At 44.9% G+C, this 18,385-nt stretch overlaps 1 protein-coding gene across 5 annotated transcripts in view; it reads right to left on the minus strand.

Annotated features, from left to right (window-relative positions):
* Positions 1-18,385, minus strand: part of SCUBE2 (signal peptide, CUB domain and EGF like domain containing 2) — a 63,897-nt gene that overhangs the window by 26,229 nt on the left and 19,283 nt on the right. For 4 of the 5 annotated variants that reach the window (XM_045557481.1, XM_045557483.1, XM_045557482.1 and 1 more), the window contains exons 5-15: positions 17,103-17,228; positions 14,747-14,863; positions 13,928-14,017; positions 9,744-9,860; positions 8,641-8,763; positions 6,080-6,196; positions 4,627-4,749; positions 4,066-4,182; positions 3,714-3,797; positions 1,875-1,979; positions 24-179 (exon numbers count right to left, since the gene is read on the minus strand). In XM_045557481.1, the coding sequence (XP_045413437.1) occupies positions 24-179; positions 1,875-1,979; positions 3,714-3,797; positions 4,066-4,182; positions 4,627-4,749; positions 6,080-6,196; positions 8,641-8,763; positions 9,744-9,860; positions 13,928-14,017; positions 14,747-14,863; positions 17,103-17,228 (1,275 nt within the window). The remainder of the gene's footprint in view (positions 1-23; positions 180-1,874; positions 1,980-3,713; positions 3,798-4,065; positions 4,183-4,626; positions 4,750-6,079; positions 6,197-8,640; positions 8,764-9,743; positions 9,861-13,927; positions 14,018-14,746; positions 14,864-17,102; positions 17,229-18,385) is intronic. The other variant, XM_045557485.1, reaches the window with a different exon arrangement.

An 18,385-nucleotide genomic window follows, 5' to 3' on the forward strand; every position in this document is an offset into this window, starting at 1 on the left:
TTGTAGGCTGTTTTCAAACCAACCTGTCACCTCCTTTTGGTTAGTTTCAAGCTCAAACTCAACAGTGATAAACATTTCCTTAGGGGCGCTTGGTCGGCCAGGGGCTCCTGGGACTTGCTTGCCGGAGCTGCATGTAAGGTTTGCGTAGCGGAAGCTCTCTTTTACTGAGCTGTGCTTCTCTGTATGAAGAAACAAAATTATCGGAAGCCAAATCCTGGCAAAGCACTCAGATGAACATTCGCTAGAGCTCAGTAAACATTTCATTAAAACAACTCTCAAGGGACTAAATGATTAACTCCAGATGCCAAGACATTGCAAGCCCTCAGCTTGGAGCACGATGACATTTTAATTTTGAAGAGCTAGTTTTGCCTCCTATATAACTTTACTATTTAGCTCTTGAACATTCTTTTCATAGACAAATACTGGATGTTTCTGACTGACCGGCCACATATGCAGAGCTAGGGGGCATTTCGCATTCCTTACTGACGGCTTCGCTAAGGTGCCTTCATATTCTCACAGCTGATTTTCTTAAAGCTGGACTGTAGTGTATCAAGCAGGGGTTGAGGCTTCAAATAAGGAATGAGCACCAGAGTAGAAAGGGAGCCAACTCCTGCTTTCAGACAAACTGACCTTGGAGTAATTCCAACCTGAAGGGAAAGCTGGAAAGCACATCGACAATGATGTCTCATTTTTAAATAACCGGGAGCAATAAATGGCACCAAGAATCAACAGAACCAAACACTATCACGCAAGCGTCCAGGATGAGAATGGAAGTGTTGCATAAGACAGGGCTTTGCACACCTCTGTTCCTGACTTTGGCTGTCTCCCCTCTCCCCGTGGTTTCCAGTGAATCTGTTAACTAATGATTGTTAACCCTAACCAAGGAGCAGGTCCACACATCATCCTCACAATTAATTTGTCTCTATTTTAAAATTTAAAAATCAACCATCATCCTCCTACCGAGTAACCACTACTGATGATATGAAGAATTTTCTTTTTTTTCTTTTACCACAGCTTTTCTTACACAATTTAGACTGTATTAGATATACAAAATGTTTCTTTCACTTTTCCATCTCAGCATCATAACAAGAATATTTTCCTGTGTCATTAAACATTCTTTGAAAATACATAATTAATAGTTGCATAATATTCTATCAAATGGAAGACCAAGTTACTTAAAATAGGCAGTCAAAAGTGACTAGAGTGTGCTTTATGTTTACTAGTTTGTGTGATTTATTTGAGGGTAGACCAGGGAAAGAAGCCTTTCTAATACATGAATCCTGATCTTCCTTTTTTTAAAGCTCCAAAAGTATTCTAAGAAATAATACTGGATATGTGAGCTGGGGAGAAAGAGGAGGGTGAGAGTCTGCTCTTTTCAATAAGGCCAGTTCTACTTGGATGGCATTTGCTCTGCTGAAGCCAATGGAATCACTACTTCCAAAAGCTAGACCCAGCAGGAAAGCTGGATATTACATCTTTGTTCATCAAAGCCAAACCTCTTTTCATTTCTTTGGCTTATATTCAAGCAAACTCTAAGATCTAGAAAATTTAACCCAATCTGATCACACATTGCTAATTCATCTTAAGCCCTTAATGATGCCTATGAACTCACAGGTTTCCCCAGGGCCTCGCCAACAGTACCTTGCAAAGGAAGCCCCAAAGTGTAACCCTAAACTACACAGGGGTGCTAGGTGAGGCTCTTCTTCCTCTTGGGATGAGAGTCCCTGGAGGTTCCGAATGGTTCAGTCCCATCTGAAGCATGCCTGGGTCCTCGGGACAGCCCCTGGGTCCTCGGGACAGCCCCTGGCCCCCCTCGGGCCTCCAGCATCCCAACATGCAGGCAAGCTCCCTGCACCAGCTGTCTGATTTCATACCTGGTGGTGCTGGTCGCAGACCCTCGGGAAACAGCTCAGCCTTTTTCAAACTACACTTGCCTTCATTTAGCTTAAAGGTTACACTTGTCCTGACGGTGGCGACATCTTCAGAAAGAAACAAGTGAGAGACGTTACCTTCAGAGGCAAAGGAATGCAAACACCAGGAGGGTAACGGGGAGCTGTCCGCTGGTGGCTCCTACCACACGCTGCACGCCCCAAGCCCCTCTCTTACCCTGAGACCAAGAAAGGCTGGATCACGGAGTGCCCATCACCCTAGACTGGGGGACCAGGAGCCTCCTAAGAATCACGCTTTCCCCCACACATGAGAGATAAATCCAGTGTTGAAATGTAACAAAGAGAGGCTCAAAAATAGCCTCAACAGTGAGATGAAAGATGAGGTCATTTTTGTGCCTTCCTGAGAAAGAAGGCCAGAATCCCCCAGGTCAAATTTGGATAGGACTGTTGAGGGAAATGGTGAGGGGCAGATGCTCCTGAATGAGCCTGTCTCGAGAGGACAGGGCGGAGGCAGCCGCCACTCCAGACAAAGATGGTGCTCACTAGGCGTGGCTGGGATTTCCAGGGTCTGGGAGGGAGCGAAGGTCCCACTTTGAGGGCCTCATGAACAAAACTCTCTTCTCCTTCTAGTATCAGTCTTAATTATATATTAGGCTCCGGGGTCAGTGACCTAGATTCAAATTCTAGCTCTCTGACTTACAGTGAGAACTTGAACAAGTTACCAATCTCCCTAAGCCTCAGTTTCCTCATCTGTAAAACACACATAATTACAGTACCTACATTAACCAGGCTGTTGTAAGGAGTAAATGAGATAACACAAAAAAAAAAAGAAAGAAAGAAAGAAAAGAAAAATGTTTAGCCTACTGCCTGGTGCACAGTAAGTACTGAGTAACTGTTAGTTATTTTTTTGCCCACCCTTGGGGTGGCCTCAATCACAAAGGAACCATCACTGAGGGACGTGGTGAGACAGACCATGATGTCTGGTCTGGCTTAGTCCAAACTTCTGACAAAAGGGGCAGTGAGGGACAGTGCTCAGAGGCTCTGGGTTCAAATCCTGGCTCCTCTATTTCTTATCTAAGTCGCTTTGGGTAAGTTATTTCACCTCTCTGAGCCTCAGTTTCTTCTTCCGACTAATGAGGATAATAGTGAAATTTACCCAGAGGGTTACAGTATGGCTTAAATCAGCTAATACGTGTAACACGGTGGCTGGCATATTTGAGCGGCTCAATCAATACATGCCAGGTGTTACTGTCCTGCTTTGGGTCTCCAGCTTTGCTCCTATATGTAATTTGGACATTAAGACGTAATATGGACCTCATTCAGAGGTTCTCATGACATAATGACAAAGGTGTCTATATCTGGGAGGGCAAGGCCTCCTAAAAACTTTGGATTTTATTCTTTGTCTTTTGACAAACAGGAAAGAGTTTGGGCTCCTTTCTCAGGACAGAATTCCTGCTGCCCCTGTTCTGCCCAGGCCTATTTCCAGCCACACCACACGCCCCAGGCACACTCCCCACGGGGCCTTTGAGGTGCTCTGGAGTCCAGGGAGTTTGGGAGACATGAGTCTCCTGGTCCCAGAGCTCTGTGGGCCTCTGCCCAATATGATGCCCCACAGGCTGACCGCAGTGCCTCCTAGCACACGGTGTTACGTGGGTGAGTCAGATTTCAAGCACCAGAGCTGTAGGCGAGAATACCCTGTAACATGCTCACAGCACGGAGATTAAGAGAAAAGAAAATAAAGCCAACATCGAAGAATAGCACCTCATGAATAAAGCCCATTGAACACAGTGAGACCCAGGGAGAACACACAGATTTGGTAATTACCCCCAAAAGCAGAGTCATTTGATTTTTGCTGTTTGTTCCTGAGAGGAGAAGAGCCGCAGGTGACAGAGTAGGCCTCTTGCAGTCCTGACAGACAGAACGTGGGTTGTCAAACATGTAAGCAAGGTTACAGACTATCCAGGTAGCAGCTGTAATCACCCCCATCCCCACTCCACATGAGCCACTGGAAAAATGCCTAGCATAGGGGGTCTCGAAGCATGGACCTCTTACAGCATGGTGGTCAGGGGACATCTGGTCGAGGATCTAGAAGCCCTTTGAGGGAATCTAACACTTAGAGGCCAGGGAGGCCTGGCCCTGGCATGAGGACCTGCCCCAGGGACTGGGCCCCACTCACCTGAAGAGAGGTGAATGCCAGAGTGACATCTTAGGAAGCACCTGTCTCCTCCACCACTCTTACCGCAATGCAGGGACACGTGGGGTGACACACTAGCGGGCAGGAGCCCCTTCACTTCTAGACAGGACAAAACACAGACACTTACAGAAAGAGAAGGCTGAATCCAAGTGTGACAAGGATGGTTGGGTCCCATGCACCAAAGACCCCAAGAAAAGAAGGAACAGCTGACACCCCGCACAGAACGCACACCAGGCCTTATTTCCCACCAAGGTAAAGGAGACCTTTGTTTGCCGTTGTTTTAATGCAGAAAAGCAACCAGGAAAACAGAAGTCAGTTCCAACCTACACAGATGCACAGAAGGAAACACCAGAGCCTGCAAAGTATCTCCTGTTTTTGAACTATGTAAAGCACAGCTGCTGCAGCTGAGGGAAGGAGAATTCAGCGGAGGGACGGTCAGCCGTGCTCCTGGGCCAACCGGACCTGGGAGCACACACAGAGCCACGCTGCCTCTGGGCCAGAGGTGGGCCCCACCGACCGAGTCTGTGTCTCAGTGCCCCTTACCCACACAGTCTTTTTTGTTCCAGTGGAGCTTGTACCCTGGGTGGCACTGGCATTCGTAGCCGCCCACTGTGTTCACACAGATCTGCTGACAGCCCCCGTTGTTGACGCTGCACTCGTTGGTGTCTGTGAAACAAAAAAACACTCTCCTATCACAACAGCCTGTCACTGAATGGGCTAATACTGTTCCTCCCTTGAGGAAGGAGCCACAGGGCAGTCACATGGTTGAGACTCACTAAGCAAAGGGAAGGTGCTGTCTTCAGGACGTGCACTTGGCACCAGCTGACTCCATACCCCACTCCCTACCCAGTGAATTTCCTGGTATGAGCCTCACTAGGGCCATCTCAAGTTCCATTCTTGACCAAACCATTCCCTCATTAGGGATACTCAGAAAAGGCCACACTCTACTTTCAGATGGCCAAACTTGGGCACTGCACAGGCTTTAAAACTCTACCGTCTTCTTGGGCTACCCACCAACGGAGACATAGAACTAGGTCTCCCTATTTAACCACTTACACAGTTGAGTACAGAGAAGGAAAGTGGTATTCTCTAATCCCCATCAACCTGAGACTGAGTCCAGGTGGAAAGGTGGCCCCATCTAAACCCAGACACACATCCTTACTCGGGGTACATTTCCTTGAGGTTTCTTGATGTACTGGGAAGAGTATGTTTTTAGCCATAACAAGGATGTATTGAAAAGGAGCAGGGAGACAACATTATCTATAGCAAATCACTGCTGTCCATTCTTCTTAGGCACGAAACACAAGGACTAGGCAGGAAGTATTTAGGCCAGTGGTTCCAACATCCTGCAGATGCTCAGGAAGATCACTTTGAAAGCTCTAGACATTCTGGATTAGAATCTGAACCTGTATTCTCAAAGATTGCTGTGGGGAGTGAAGAGGGAGCCAGTTGGCACCAAATCTGATTTTATGCTATTCCCTGCTTGACCATGAGGTTATGAGACATGAGCATGTTGCTGAATGGGCACAGAGTAGAAAGATAAGCTCGCTGGTTCCACTTGCAGCTCAAAGACCTAATTATGGGGCTCAAACCACAGTTTGGCAGCCAGTTGCTATGCACAGCAGGCTGTGGAATTGGTTGGTGTCTCGCCAAGCCTGAGGACTGCAACTTTACTCTCTGCTGGGAAGTTCCAACGGACAGGATAGCAGCTCCTGAAAGACCCCCCATCCTCTGAATACAACCACAAGTCAATAAAGTCAATAAGGCATCCACAGCTGAAAGAGCTCAGCTCCTCTCTGCTCCATTTCACACTTGACATGTCAAAGGGATAAATGTGGGGAGATTTCCTTTAGCAAATGCTTCCCTTGTGTTGATGGACTCACTGCTATTGTACAGGGACTGGAACGTACCTTTCATCCCCCAAGGCAGGAAAATAAAGCTCAGGGGTGGAGGCCCGGCACCCCACCTCTCAACTCTAGCGGGGCTGTCTGCTCACCTCCACAGTGGGTGAAGCCATACAGGGTGTACCCTTGGTTGCAAGCACAAGCAAATGTGCCAGGGTGGTTGATGCAGCTGTGGTCACAGGTCCTATCCAAAGAGCACTCATCCACATCTGTAATTGCCAAAGGGAAAGGGAGCTGAGACCCACTCTGAGGGTTGAGGGAAGAATGGGTTTATAATAAACACCAGTTGCTGACCACCACCAAAAGTGACACACACAGGGTGAAAAATGATCTATCTGTTCTCCTCACTCACTTGTGTTAAAGAAGGTGTTGAGCAGCCCATACTAAGTATAGTCACACCAGGGTCCTTATTTCCACATTCTCTTGCAAACTACACTTGCCTCAGAGCTCAATTGGTCTCTCACCATGCTTAACTGTAGGGCTGGGTAATTTAAAATATTTAAATGAAGCCAAACGAGATAACATACCTAAAAAGGGTTTTGTATACTACAAAGTGGTAGTTGTGCATTATTATTAGTGTCATATTGCCATTGGTAAAACAACAATAGTAATTTATGAGCTATGGTGAATTGAAAGGAGAAAACACTTGGTTTGGAGGTAAATCTGGTTCCCATCTCTCTCTGATCTTTCCAAAATTAGTCTTCTGGCCCCAAGAGGCCAGTTAATCCTGGATTTTAATGCCCTCTGCCTTAAAAGAATGCACAAACACTAATATCCTCTGTAGATTTCTATTGCAGACACTGTAATTTGGTGGTTAAGCTCTGAATTGGATCCTCTTGGCCAATCCCTGGTTTTGTTCTTCCTCTGCAGTCCAATCCCACGTGTCCCCTATCTTCCTGGTTCAGTGTGAAAGCCTCCTTGGCTGCAGCTGGGGTCATGCAAACTAGCCTCAGGAGGCTGCATTTGTCTATCTAATCATCTCCTCTTCCCTGGCCTGGCCCTCACATCTTTCCTGTAGACTAGAATGTTAGTGCTTCACTCTCTCGACTTTGAAGGGTTTTAACAGAGTTACAACTTGTGTCTCCAAATGGATAAACCAACATAGCACTCGGTGGAAGCCAACTAGACCATTGCTAGACCACTTTTTCAACACCAAATGTGCCACGAGAAACTACATTAATAAAAAACAAACATTTGGAAGGAACAGGAGGAATGAAAAAGTGAAATAAAAAGGGCAAATTCTTGCAAAACCTCTTTATCCCTAGCTTTTCCCAGAAATCCTGGCAACTTCTTCAATAAATTTGTTCTGTGCAAATATTTGTTCTACCAAGACTGATCGGTGAAAAATGAGAAAAAGTCAGTTTCCTTCCTAGTAACTGATGCCATTCTGTGAAATCTGTTATTGCTATCAGCCAGTTGTCGAGAAAGTGGACTTGTTCAGTAGCTGACTTTGGCTCAAAACTGTGGCCTTTTGCTTTGCCAAAAATAATGAGATCACTTTCCTAATTCCTTTTTAATGTGTTTACACAGCTTAAACAGTCTTGCTTGCTCTATACGTTGTGAAACATTATGTGGAACAGTAAATTTGCTTTCCAAGTCAAACTGAAGCAATTATTATTTCCACACAATAATCATCTAGAATTAATTTACTGAATTTAAAGGAGAATGTACTTGAACTGCCTGACAAATTATGTACTGAGAAGAACAAACCAAGAGAGGAAAAAAACCTAATTCACACCATAAAGTTTTTAAAAAAGAGGTAATTTTACATCTTTTTTATCTGAAGTGAAATCGATACTATATTCTGATTTTGATTTAATTCTGAGATTTCTGACAAAATAAGTTAGATAATTGTTCTTTATTTACAGAAATGGAGCAAGAATAAATGATAGCACATCTTTCCTGAGAGCTTCTTCCTGCATATCAATAGGATGTTATAAAAAGGTGCTTATCTAAAAGTAATAAATGATGCTTCCCACTCAAAACAGCTTTCCACCACCCCAAACAGTTATTAATGCCACCAACAACTGTGCCCTAGAGAAGTCCCCTTGCCGCACCCCTTATATGGGAAAGATGTGTTCGAGAAGGGGGTTATAATCCTGCCTAAGGATCAGCCGACATCTTCTCCCCTTCCACAAGCATCAAAGGCTGCTCATTTAAAACAAGGTCTATGGGAAGAGGCCAACTGGTACATGATCTTGATTATGTATTGACCTCACTTTTTCACAAGGAAGGCATGTTAACTAAATCTATACATTTTCGCTTTTAATTTGTAACTTTTGTTATAAATTCTATAACATTAAAGGAAATTTTAGAAAGGGAAAATGATTCCTAATCTCAACACCCCAGTGCAACCCTGCTTGCATTCTGTGTTCCATTCCATTTCTAGCAGCAAGCTCTGCTGTAATCACACCGGATGGGTTCTTTGAGGTGTTCTCTAATCATTAACAGCTTAACTTCCAAAATATACCTGTGAGCTACATCAGTGTTTTTATTCTACCTAACAGATGAAATAAGTGAAGGCTGGGATGGAGGTTGGAGTAGTGGCTCTGTCAAGAAGCCTGGCGAGCCAGTCTCTGCCAGGGTGGGGCCACATGTTCTCTGCTCCAACCAGCGGGCCATTGCACAGCACAGCTATGCTTTCAGCACATACCTTGGCAAGACTTCTCATCTGTTAATAATTTAAATCCTTTTTTGCAGCTGCAGTCAAAACTGCCCACGGTGTTTTTGCAGAAATGATCACAACCTCCATTGTGGGTCTGGCACTCATCAATATCTGTAACAGGCAAGCATCGGCAAATCAGAGAGGAACACTTGCCTCATTTCCCACAAATCCCTGAAGTGCTATTATGAGTGTTCATTATTCCCTGAAATAAAAACAGACCCATAAAAGCATTTAAGAATGCTTGCTGATGTTTTTAATCTTATGCATGTTTTCTTGTCTGGCTTAACCAGTTTTGAAAGACAAGTGTCTCATCCTCTTGAGAACTTAGACTTACGATGCCCTTGACTAGCAGTAAGAAAACAGACTGGGGAAAAGATTGGTGAGATCCTGTTATAGTCTCATCCTTATATTCCTCTCTCAAGATAACATGGCTCCCTTTGGTACACTACCTAGTCTAGTTTAATGATTAAAGTTGTCAGGGACTGGAGCGCTTGTTCTGGCAAATTACACAATGATCAAATAGCCTCAATGTTTTTAAATTATTCCTGATACTCAATCTTATCTCTTCTCAGTTTCGTCTGGTAATTGGTTATCTACTTTTTATCATGCTAAAGAACTCATCCTTTGTACTCTTGCCCATGAAATACTAGCAACTCATTGGGGTCTCTCTTCATCAGTAAAAGTTAATGGTACAGTTATTCATTAAGTCCTCTAGATAATAATCTTGACTGTTTTTTTACACAATAATCTCTAGGCTACTATTTATGATATGTTGATATTATCTCCTGCAAATGAATGCTTCCTTGAACTGCCTTTTTCTAATAAGGCCACTGTCTGAAATGAATTATTTGATGCTTGTAGAGGCTGACCTCCTCAACAATTAGTGTAATTAAGTTGGTTCTAATTAAGCTTACTCAATTATAACCTTCCACTGGCACAGGGAAGAAAAGCTTCCATCAATATGAATCATAAGCAAATCTGGAGTCACTTGGGGTGTGAAGGGGAAGAGCTGGCTGTATCCCCACACTTCAGCAGCATGCGGCTTCCCCCCATACCAGGGCACCCAGCCTCCCTGCAGAGGTGAAGGCTACCTTTACACGTCTTCCCATCCAGCTGCAGAGTGAATCCGATGGGACAGCTGCAGTGAACCCCTGTTGAAGTATCCTTACAGGTGCGATCACAGCCTCCATTGTTGACAGCACATGTTTCTGACAAGGAGGTAAGAAAAGGCAGTTAGCTTCCTAAAGAAGTGCTGATACAGCTGTTATGATTCGGCAAGTTCATGGAAGCCAAGAAGCATGGTGGGGTACCCATGATCACACCCCAAGTCTCTGCCATCTGCAGGTGGGATAGAGGGAGGGAAGGTGCAGCCTCTCCCACCTGTCTAAATGAGTGATATTTTCTGAGGAAGCTTGTCAGGGTAAAGGGGTAAAGATGTCTCCCAGCCTGCACAGCCGACCCCTACTAGTGGATTCAAAGCCATTAAAAGTACCTGCTGATCCACAGCCAGCAACCTGCTAAGTATGACCATATCTGGCAGGTGAGGTGTGAGTGCAGAATAGGGCACAAAGAGATAATGTTCCTTTCATAATCATTAACCTTCTCCTTTGAATGTGAGTAATGGGCAAAGCAAGAAGGTAAACATTGCCCACTCCAACAGTTCCCTTGGTGTAGACTAGTGACTTCATCTTTGCAACTGCCAATTTACTCAGAAGTTTAACTTCCCCTGAAAGGAGAAAGGCCTGTCATAACTGCATGAAAAATAAGCCACAGTTGTTAAATCACAGCTATAGAGATGAGGAACAATAAACAAATGGCTTTTAGTTCTGCATTTCATACAGTTATTCCAAGTAATAGACAAGAGCTAGTCAACATTCATTCAATTGTTAACAGCTAGGTATCCAGAAACATGATTTTTTTTTCTTCTGTAGCTACTTCATTTGAAAGCCTGGGAGACAAGCCTAGTTCTAATTAAATAGGACAGAGAGAACATGGATGTTTATCTGTTTTCTTTCAAAACCTCACCAAAATAAGAATAGATTTTTTTTTTTTTTTTTTGAGACAGAGTCTCGCTGTGTTGCCCGGGTTGGAGTGAGTGCCGTGGCATCAGCCTAGCTCACAGCAACCTCAAGCTCCTGGGCTTAAGCGATCCTACTGCCTCAGCCTCCCGAGTAGCTGGGACTACAGGCATGCGCCACCATGCCCGGCTAATTTTTTCTCTATATATATTTTAGTTGGCCAGATAATTTCTTTGTATTTTTAGTAGAGACGGGGTCTCGCTCTTGCTCAGGCTGGTCTCAAACTCCTGACCTCGAGCAATCCACCCACCTCGGCCTCCCAGAGTGCTAGGATTACAGGTGTGAGCCACCACGCCCGGCCTGAGAATAGATTTTTTTTAAAGTATAAATCCTTAAGGACAAAGAAAATGGAAGAAAAGACAATAGATGAAAGATGTCAAATATGCTAGAAGTGGCACTTCAGGGGAGGAGCAGTGACAGGCACAGCAGAAAGCCAAACCGTCACGGTCTGCAGATGGAGCGCTGACAAGTGCTAACTCATGTGAGCCACAGAATCCCAGAAAGGCCCAGGGACTGGAGCTGTCAAGTTACTCTAGAGGCAGAGATGAGGATGGAGTTAAAAATAGGAAGATTATTTGAGAGTCTGTACAAGAAACAGTTAAATCCCTAGAGCTCCTCCTTAAGTCATAGCCCCTGCCCTATTCTAGCTAGGGCAGAGAAGTTTATCTTCTGGGACTCAAGGGTACCAGGAATAGCAGAAGAGGAGAGGGAGGCACTGTCCAGTGAAAGTCTATATCCAGAAAAGAGAGATCCCAAACCCTCACCACCCTCCCACCCTTCCCCCAGCCCCTCAGCTCCCAGAGTGCTGGCCGCTAAGCTGCATGAGACTGAAGGAGATTGAAGGATTCCTCTTCAGCTAAATTGACCTGCCCAAGTGAAAAGACCCATCGATAATGGCATTTGAGGATCTCCAAATAAAATGGCTAAGTCACTGTCTAGTCACCCACACATGAAGCCCATCAGTTAACAGAATATCCAATTGGCTTTTTAGTATTTCACTATCAAATATGAAAAATCAGTCAAGAATTACTAGACATTTTTGGAAAGCCTCTAATATGAAATAAATATACCAAATCAAACAAACGGGGAAAAAAAACCTTGAGGAAATGAAGATAATATAGGAAAAAGAAGAGAAGTTCAAATCTTATAATTAATTTCCTCAGGGAAATGAATCCAGGAAATAAGAACAGGTTCCTATAATAGTGACCAAACTAAAATTCCTGAAAAATTAAAATATGAAAGCAAAACTTTAAAAAAAAATCCTATAGAAAGAGTAGAAGAAAAAAATGAAAAATCTCCTAGAAAGTACACCAAAAATACCAAGAAAAGAGAAAGAAAATTAGAGGATCAATTTTAGAGTTACAAAAACCAACTGATAGGAGTTCCAGAGAGAAAGAACAGAGAAAATGGGGTGAAGAAATGCCATATCAAGGGGAAAAATGTAAGAACATTTCTCAGAACCAAGGGACTTGAATGTCCACACTGAAACGGCCTACTGAGTATTCAGGACACCAGGTGGGCAAAGGCTCACAGTAAGGGACCTTATTGTGACATTTCAGATCACCAGGGACAAGAAGATCCTGAAAACTTCCAGAGAGAAGCTTTTCAGGCTTCATACAAAGGATCGAGAATAAAGATGACTGTAGCCTTCTCAAAACAATACTGCATGCTTGAAACCAACGGAGCACTAACTTTAAAACTCTGGGGGAATATTGTTCCCAACTCTGAAGTCTATACTGAGCCAGATTCTCAATAAAGGGTGAAGGTAGAATATAAATGCATTTTCAGCATGCAAAGTTTTTAAAAAACCTACATCTGATTCACTGTGTAAACTAACAAAAGACAAGATATAAGGCCCACCACAGGAGAGTGGTGAAGGGAATTTTTAGGCTGATGGGGAAGGCCCAGAGGAGAGAGACACAGCCAGTCAAGAGGGTCAGGCCCTGCTATAGCAGGGTGTAAGTCTCTGAAAAGACCTTTTAAGGAAGCAAATTGAATTGATAAGTTACCTGCTGTATTTGAACACATTGAAAAGTGTTTTAGAGCTCTATCAGAAATTTGCAGAAGTATTGGTAAGAGGTACTTAGAAAACTAAACAAAGAAAATAAAATCATGATACATTACATGACTTGGGTGAATCATTTTTACATATTCATAGTTGCAATAATGTAAGTACATAATATCGATTTAAATTGTGATACAACTATATTAAGGATGTAGGAGACAGGGCAGACGTGTGTGTTGGGGGAGGGGAGTAGTAAGAGTTAAAACCTAGCCTTCTGCAGCAGGAAGTCAAAAGCCACTATCCCAAACTGACACATCAAGAAATAACTGTATACACTGCACTCTTCAGAATCAAGGGAGAGGAGGAGTTAGAGGAAACGACTAGGAGAGCTGAAATGTTACCTGCTTGGTAACCAGTGGCTGGTAACCAATAATCTTACCTGACTATTAAAGCCAGAAGCTGTCAAAAGACAGATTGTTTAGGTGGAGCCAACCTTTCTCCAGAAGAGTCATGTGCCCAAGGATCTGTCTGACTCCCACCCCCACGGCCACCGCTCTGCTTCTCATGTCCAGCTCACCTGCCACACCAGCAGGCAGGCCTTCCCTCGTCCCACAGGCAAGTACCACTCCTCTCCATTCATCTCTTCTACCATGAACACAGCTGAGTCAGAAACAGGAGACTCAGTGGACACAAAAACAGATCATCCACCATGCTGAGCGGCTGCCAGAGTCCTCTCTCATTCCAGCTACTCGGAAGGAAGGGAGCTGACACTCACTGACCACCCACTCAGTCCCAGGCACTGGACTCTCGGCACTTTTGCATATTATTATCTGAACTGAGCATCCTGTTAGCCCTAAGAGGTAGATTTTATTACATCCATTTTAAAGAAAGAACAAGAGATGAAGGCTCAGGGCAGTTTGCCAAGTCTTACAGGAAGTCGGGACTGTGTTAGGACATTAACCCAATTATTTTGACAGCTTGGCTGGTGCACTTCCCACAGTACCAGGGATCTTGGGTGGTGATTAAGCAAGAGCAGTGGGTGAAGAACAGACACACACCCTGGCTTTGCAGGAGCTGCTCACTGGTCCAGCTGCTCTGAGGACACGTGACCCCCAGGTTCAGACCTGATGCAGAAAGTTGGGGAGGGAAGGGACAAGGGCAGTGGCCAGGGGAGGACAGTGGAGGTGCCTACCCATGAGCAGCCGCCGCTTCACCCGCTTATCCCCATCTGGCACAGATGTGGCATTGCTCTCTGCCATCTCCAGGGCAGTGTCGTCTTGCTCTACAAGAGAAGCAAAACAGCACAGTTCTCAGACGGAATGAGTCAAATTATTTATCCCCTGCACAACCATTTCTGTTAAAATCCCAGACAGGAGAACAACGTAAGGTATGTGTCTCTGTTCACTCAACAAAAATGTGTTTTAATAAGGCTCTGTAGGAAACACAGCATGTTAAATGGCCACAGATCCTCAGTAAACATTAACTATGGAAAAGATTTTGGAAGTATATTGTACTCCAAAGAGACACTGAGGAATGCAAGCTTCAGATTCACTCCGGTACCCCTTAGTCCAGGACAAAAAGAGCCTCGGGCTTGGAAACCTCTAAAACGGAGCTAGCAAAGGACACACTTGAAGGGCAGGGCAGGTATCCCGCCGGAAATATGCAACCTTGGCTTCTGCTGGCCATAAAGGTTGCTGCATCATCACAAACAGCTGGCTCTAGCTTCGTGCCTGGCCCCTTGGGATGCATTGTCCCAGTCTCCAGAACACCAGCTTCAGGAGCGGCCTAGGCCAGGAGGGGAGGAAGGGCTTTCCAGGGTTGCACGGGGAGAGAAGGACCTGCACCCCAGGCCTAGACCACTCCCACTGCAACATGTGCAGCAGCATGAGACCTGTCTGGGGGCAAAGGCACCAAAAACAGCCTGTGCCTGGTGCTAAACACCATTAATGGTTAGAGTTAGAGATAAGCAGGTTGGGGCAGACCCTCACCCAGTGTAGGGGTCACCACTCACCAAGGCAGCTCCTCCCGTCTGCGTGCATCCTGTAGTGTGGATGGCAGCTGCACTCCGGGCCACCAGCTGTATCTTCACAGGAGTGCTGGCACCGCCCATTTCCATGGTTACAGGTCACTGAGAGCAAAATGAATCAATACACAAAGCACTGAGATTTCCACGACCAGGACTATGATTGCTCCAGAGGAACTCTGATTTTCATTCTGTATTTGAGCGCCTAGTACATGCCAGACATTGTGTATAAGATATAACTCTGATTCAGACCCCGTCCATGTCTGTGTAAGCAGACAGTCACAATACAAATTGCAGAAATGCTAAAACACAGGTTTGAACAAAGTCATACAGGAAGATGGATTTGGGAGAGTCCAGGGAGATTTTTATTATTTAAGGGGAATTATACCAAGAGATTCTGAACTACTGCTTTTCTCTATCTAGAGAAGTTTGCCTATTAATACAGCTACACTGGGGCTTTGGGAAATGCTAAGGTACTTTATGTCTGGAATAAACAGACAATATTTAATTTGTACATATATGTTAGAATTTCTCTCATCAGATTCCATCTGGATTAGTTAGAAGGGAGGATGATCAGAGGAAATGATGACTCTAAACACAATTAATGGGACATTAACCAGTAATTACCAAGACTATGGATGAATGCATTGATGATAGGCCAAAAAAAAAAAAACCCAACTACAAAACTATTCATCAAACTGTTAACAGTGGTTACCTCTGGCAAGGGAAACAGGAGGGGGAAACTACATGTTTTTTAATACACTTTGGAGTGTTTGAATTCTTACACAGGCCTTTGTAATTTTTCTAGTTTAAAGGAACTAATTACATATTTGGGATGTTGTGTGATTATAGCTACATAAAAATTGTATGTGCATACGAACAACTAAATTGGAATATGAAAAACTTGAAACAGCTGGTTATATGGTAGGATTCTGGATCTTGTTTTTTCTTTTTTAATTCTTCAAATGTTACAACAGTATTATTTGAGCAGTGACATCTTAAAAACATTTAAAATGTTTACAGACAAGCTTACAGGTGCTCGACCTCCAGCAATCAGTCCCTGAAAGACTGTGAAATGCAGAGTCTCACTCCACAGGTGGGTCTGGGAGGGCCTGGGTCCTCCTTTTGAACATCTGGAGGCAGGATAAGTGGTCTGCGTTCTCCTCAGGCCACTGAAGCCCTCAGGGACAGCCTCACTTTGAGGGGCCCTTAGAACCTGCTGCTGGAGGGTAGTGGTGACACCAGCCCTGGCCTGGCAGCCTTTGGGGCTGCATTCTGCTTTGTGGTGGCGACAAAGGGAGGAGTCTTTCACTGGTCAAACTGTCCCCTCATCTCTTAACCACTAAGGTCTACTCGCTGTAAACAACCATCCCTAGGAAACTGCAGGGGTCTTCTGTCCGTGGCTTTGGGAAGAGTTCCTAAAGGGACACTCTCAGTGTTTTCTCTGGCATTAGTGCGTTTAGAACACCATTAATTGCCAGTTGTTTCCTATTACCCACTGGAGTTTTGTTACTATAATCATGGTGTGGCAGCTGTGTCCAGGTCGTGTATACCACTCATTCGCCCATTCATTAACAAATGTGTATTCAGCACACCCTGTGGTAGGCACCGGGGGAGGACTGAGAGACAAAAATGAGACAAGGTCCCTAACTTGGAGTGGCTCACAGTTGGGGGGACAGACACATAAATACACAGTTCCACTCCAGAGCATCGTGCACTGTCACTGAGGAATAAACAAACTGGTGGTGAGGACGGTGCTTGTAAGAATGAAACGGGATACGGCCCATCTTGCTACAAGCCTTTGCACATAATAAATGCTTCAAAAAAGGTAGCTATTATCTTTACCCTCGTTAGAAGTTAAGCGGGATGTTGAAGGTTGAGCGAGAGTTCCCCAAGCCAGGAAGGCAGGAGGACTTGGAAAAAGCATGGAGGCATCAAAGAACATGGGCTGTTCTCCAAAAGGCAACGAGCTTAGTGCTTGGGGAAAGGAGGCAGATGAAGCTTACCAAGGACGCAGGGGCCAGGCAGCAAAGAGCTGTGGTTGCCAGATGAGGAAATCTGATTTTATTCTGCGGGAACAGGGAGACCTGCCCACCAACATTCACACTCTGTATTCCTGAATTTCATTTCCTTATGATTAGTTCCTTTTAAAATAGCATTCTTCCCTACAGGAGACTACCCTTCTGCAATGAACATGGACTTGGTGGAGGTCGGTGTCTCATGCCAGCTGCCTTCCCTGCTGCTGCTGCTGTGCCGTGTGGAGGTTTTTCTGATGCTGGGCCACAGAAGGCAGCCTCTGGGATACGACGGCTCCCATCACGGGTGTGCGCCCGTCCATACTTACAGATGCAGTCTCTCTGGTTCTTGGCCAGCTCAAAACCAGGCCTGCACTCGCAGGCGACGCTCCCCCTTGGGGCCTCCTTACAGATGTGACTACAGCCGTGATCTTTATTCATGCAGCTCAGGCCCTCTGCAAAACAGCAGCATGCAACAGGTGACTAGGCTGGGTCAGAATCCTGAGCCCTAGGGGAGCTGCAAGGGACTGGGGGAGGGCCACAGACCTGCCCACCTGTGACTCTGTCAGCCCCGCAGTTTAAAAGTATATGTCATTAAAATCATGCTAAGTCAATTAACAGAGACGTGAAAAATTCCTTCTATCACCCAAGAGATATGATGTCTCAACTCTCCTAAAGAGGTGGGAGCCCTCCCAATAAACTGGAGCTCTCTGTTGTGTGTGGGATCAGAGCCTGCTGATCCCAGGAGCCGGTACTCAGACCTGTAATCTCCACCATATCTTTACCCAAGATAAAGAATGATCAAGAATGCAAAGAGAAAAGGAGAATCTTCCTAAGAAAATTTACAGATAGAATGATAAAGATTCCTAACTTTTTCACGTACTGTTGAAGATAACTTTTAAACAATTTCAACCCTCTTCTCCACCTCCACCAGATCCACACTTTGGAGGTGAGTATGATGCTACATTTTGGCATCATCATATGGACCACCTGCCCAGGGATCTCTTATTTGACCACCCTCAGTTCGTCCCTTGGCCCCTCCATCAGGAGGCTCAGAGCATAAGCCTCTCACAGATAGCGTGATACAACAACACAACAACAAGGAACAGAGTGAGAGAGAGACCTTATACATGTGGTTTCCTTAGCTGCTGTATAATTCTTTTCAGGTATACTGTAAATTTCTTTTTTTTTTTTTGAGACAGAATCTCACTCTGTTGCCCAGGCTAGAGTAAGTGCTGTGGCGTCAGCCTAGCTCACAGCAACGTCAAACTCCTGGGCTTAAGCGATCCTACTGCCTCAGCCTCCCGAGTAGCTGGGACTACAGACATGCACCACCATGCCCGGCTAATTTTTTGTATATATATTTTTAGTTGGCCAGATAATTTCTTTGTATTTTTAGTAGAGACGGGGTCTCACTCTTGCTCAGGCTGGTCTCAAACTCCTGACCTCCAGCAATCCACCCGCCTCGGCCTCCCAGAGTGCTAGGATTACAGGCGTGAGCCACCGCGCCTGGCCATACTGTAAATTTCTATTAGGTCCAAGCTTATAGTAATGGTAGTGGGAAGTGGGATGGTTGGTTATGCTCCTGGTCAGTTTAACATGCACCTAAATG

The sequence above is a fragment of the Lemur catta genome, chromosome 7 (assembly GCF_020740605.2).
Source record: "Lemur catta isolate mLemCat1 chromosome 7, mLemCat1.pri, whole genome shotgun sequence".
NCBI classification, from domain to species: domain Eukaryota; kingdom Metazoa; phylum Chordata; class Mammalia; order Primates; family Lemuridae; genus Lemur; species Lemur catta.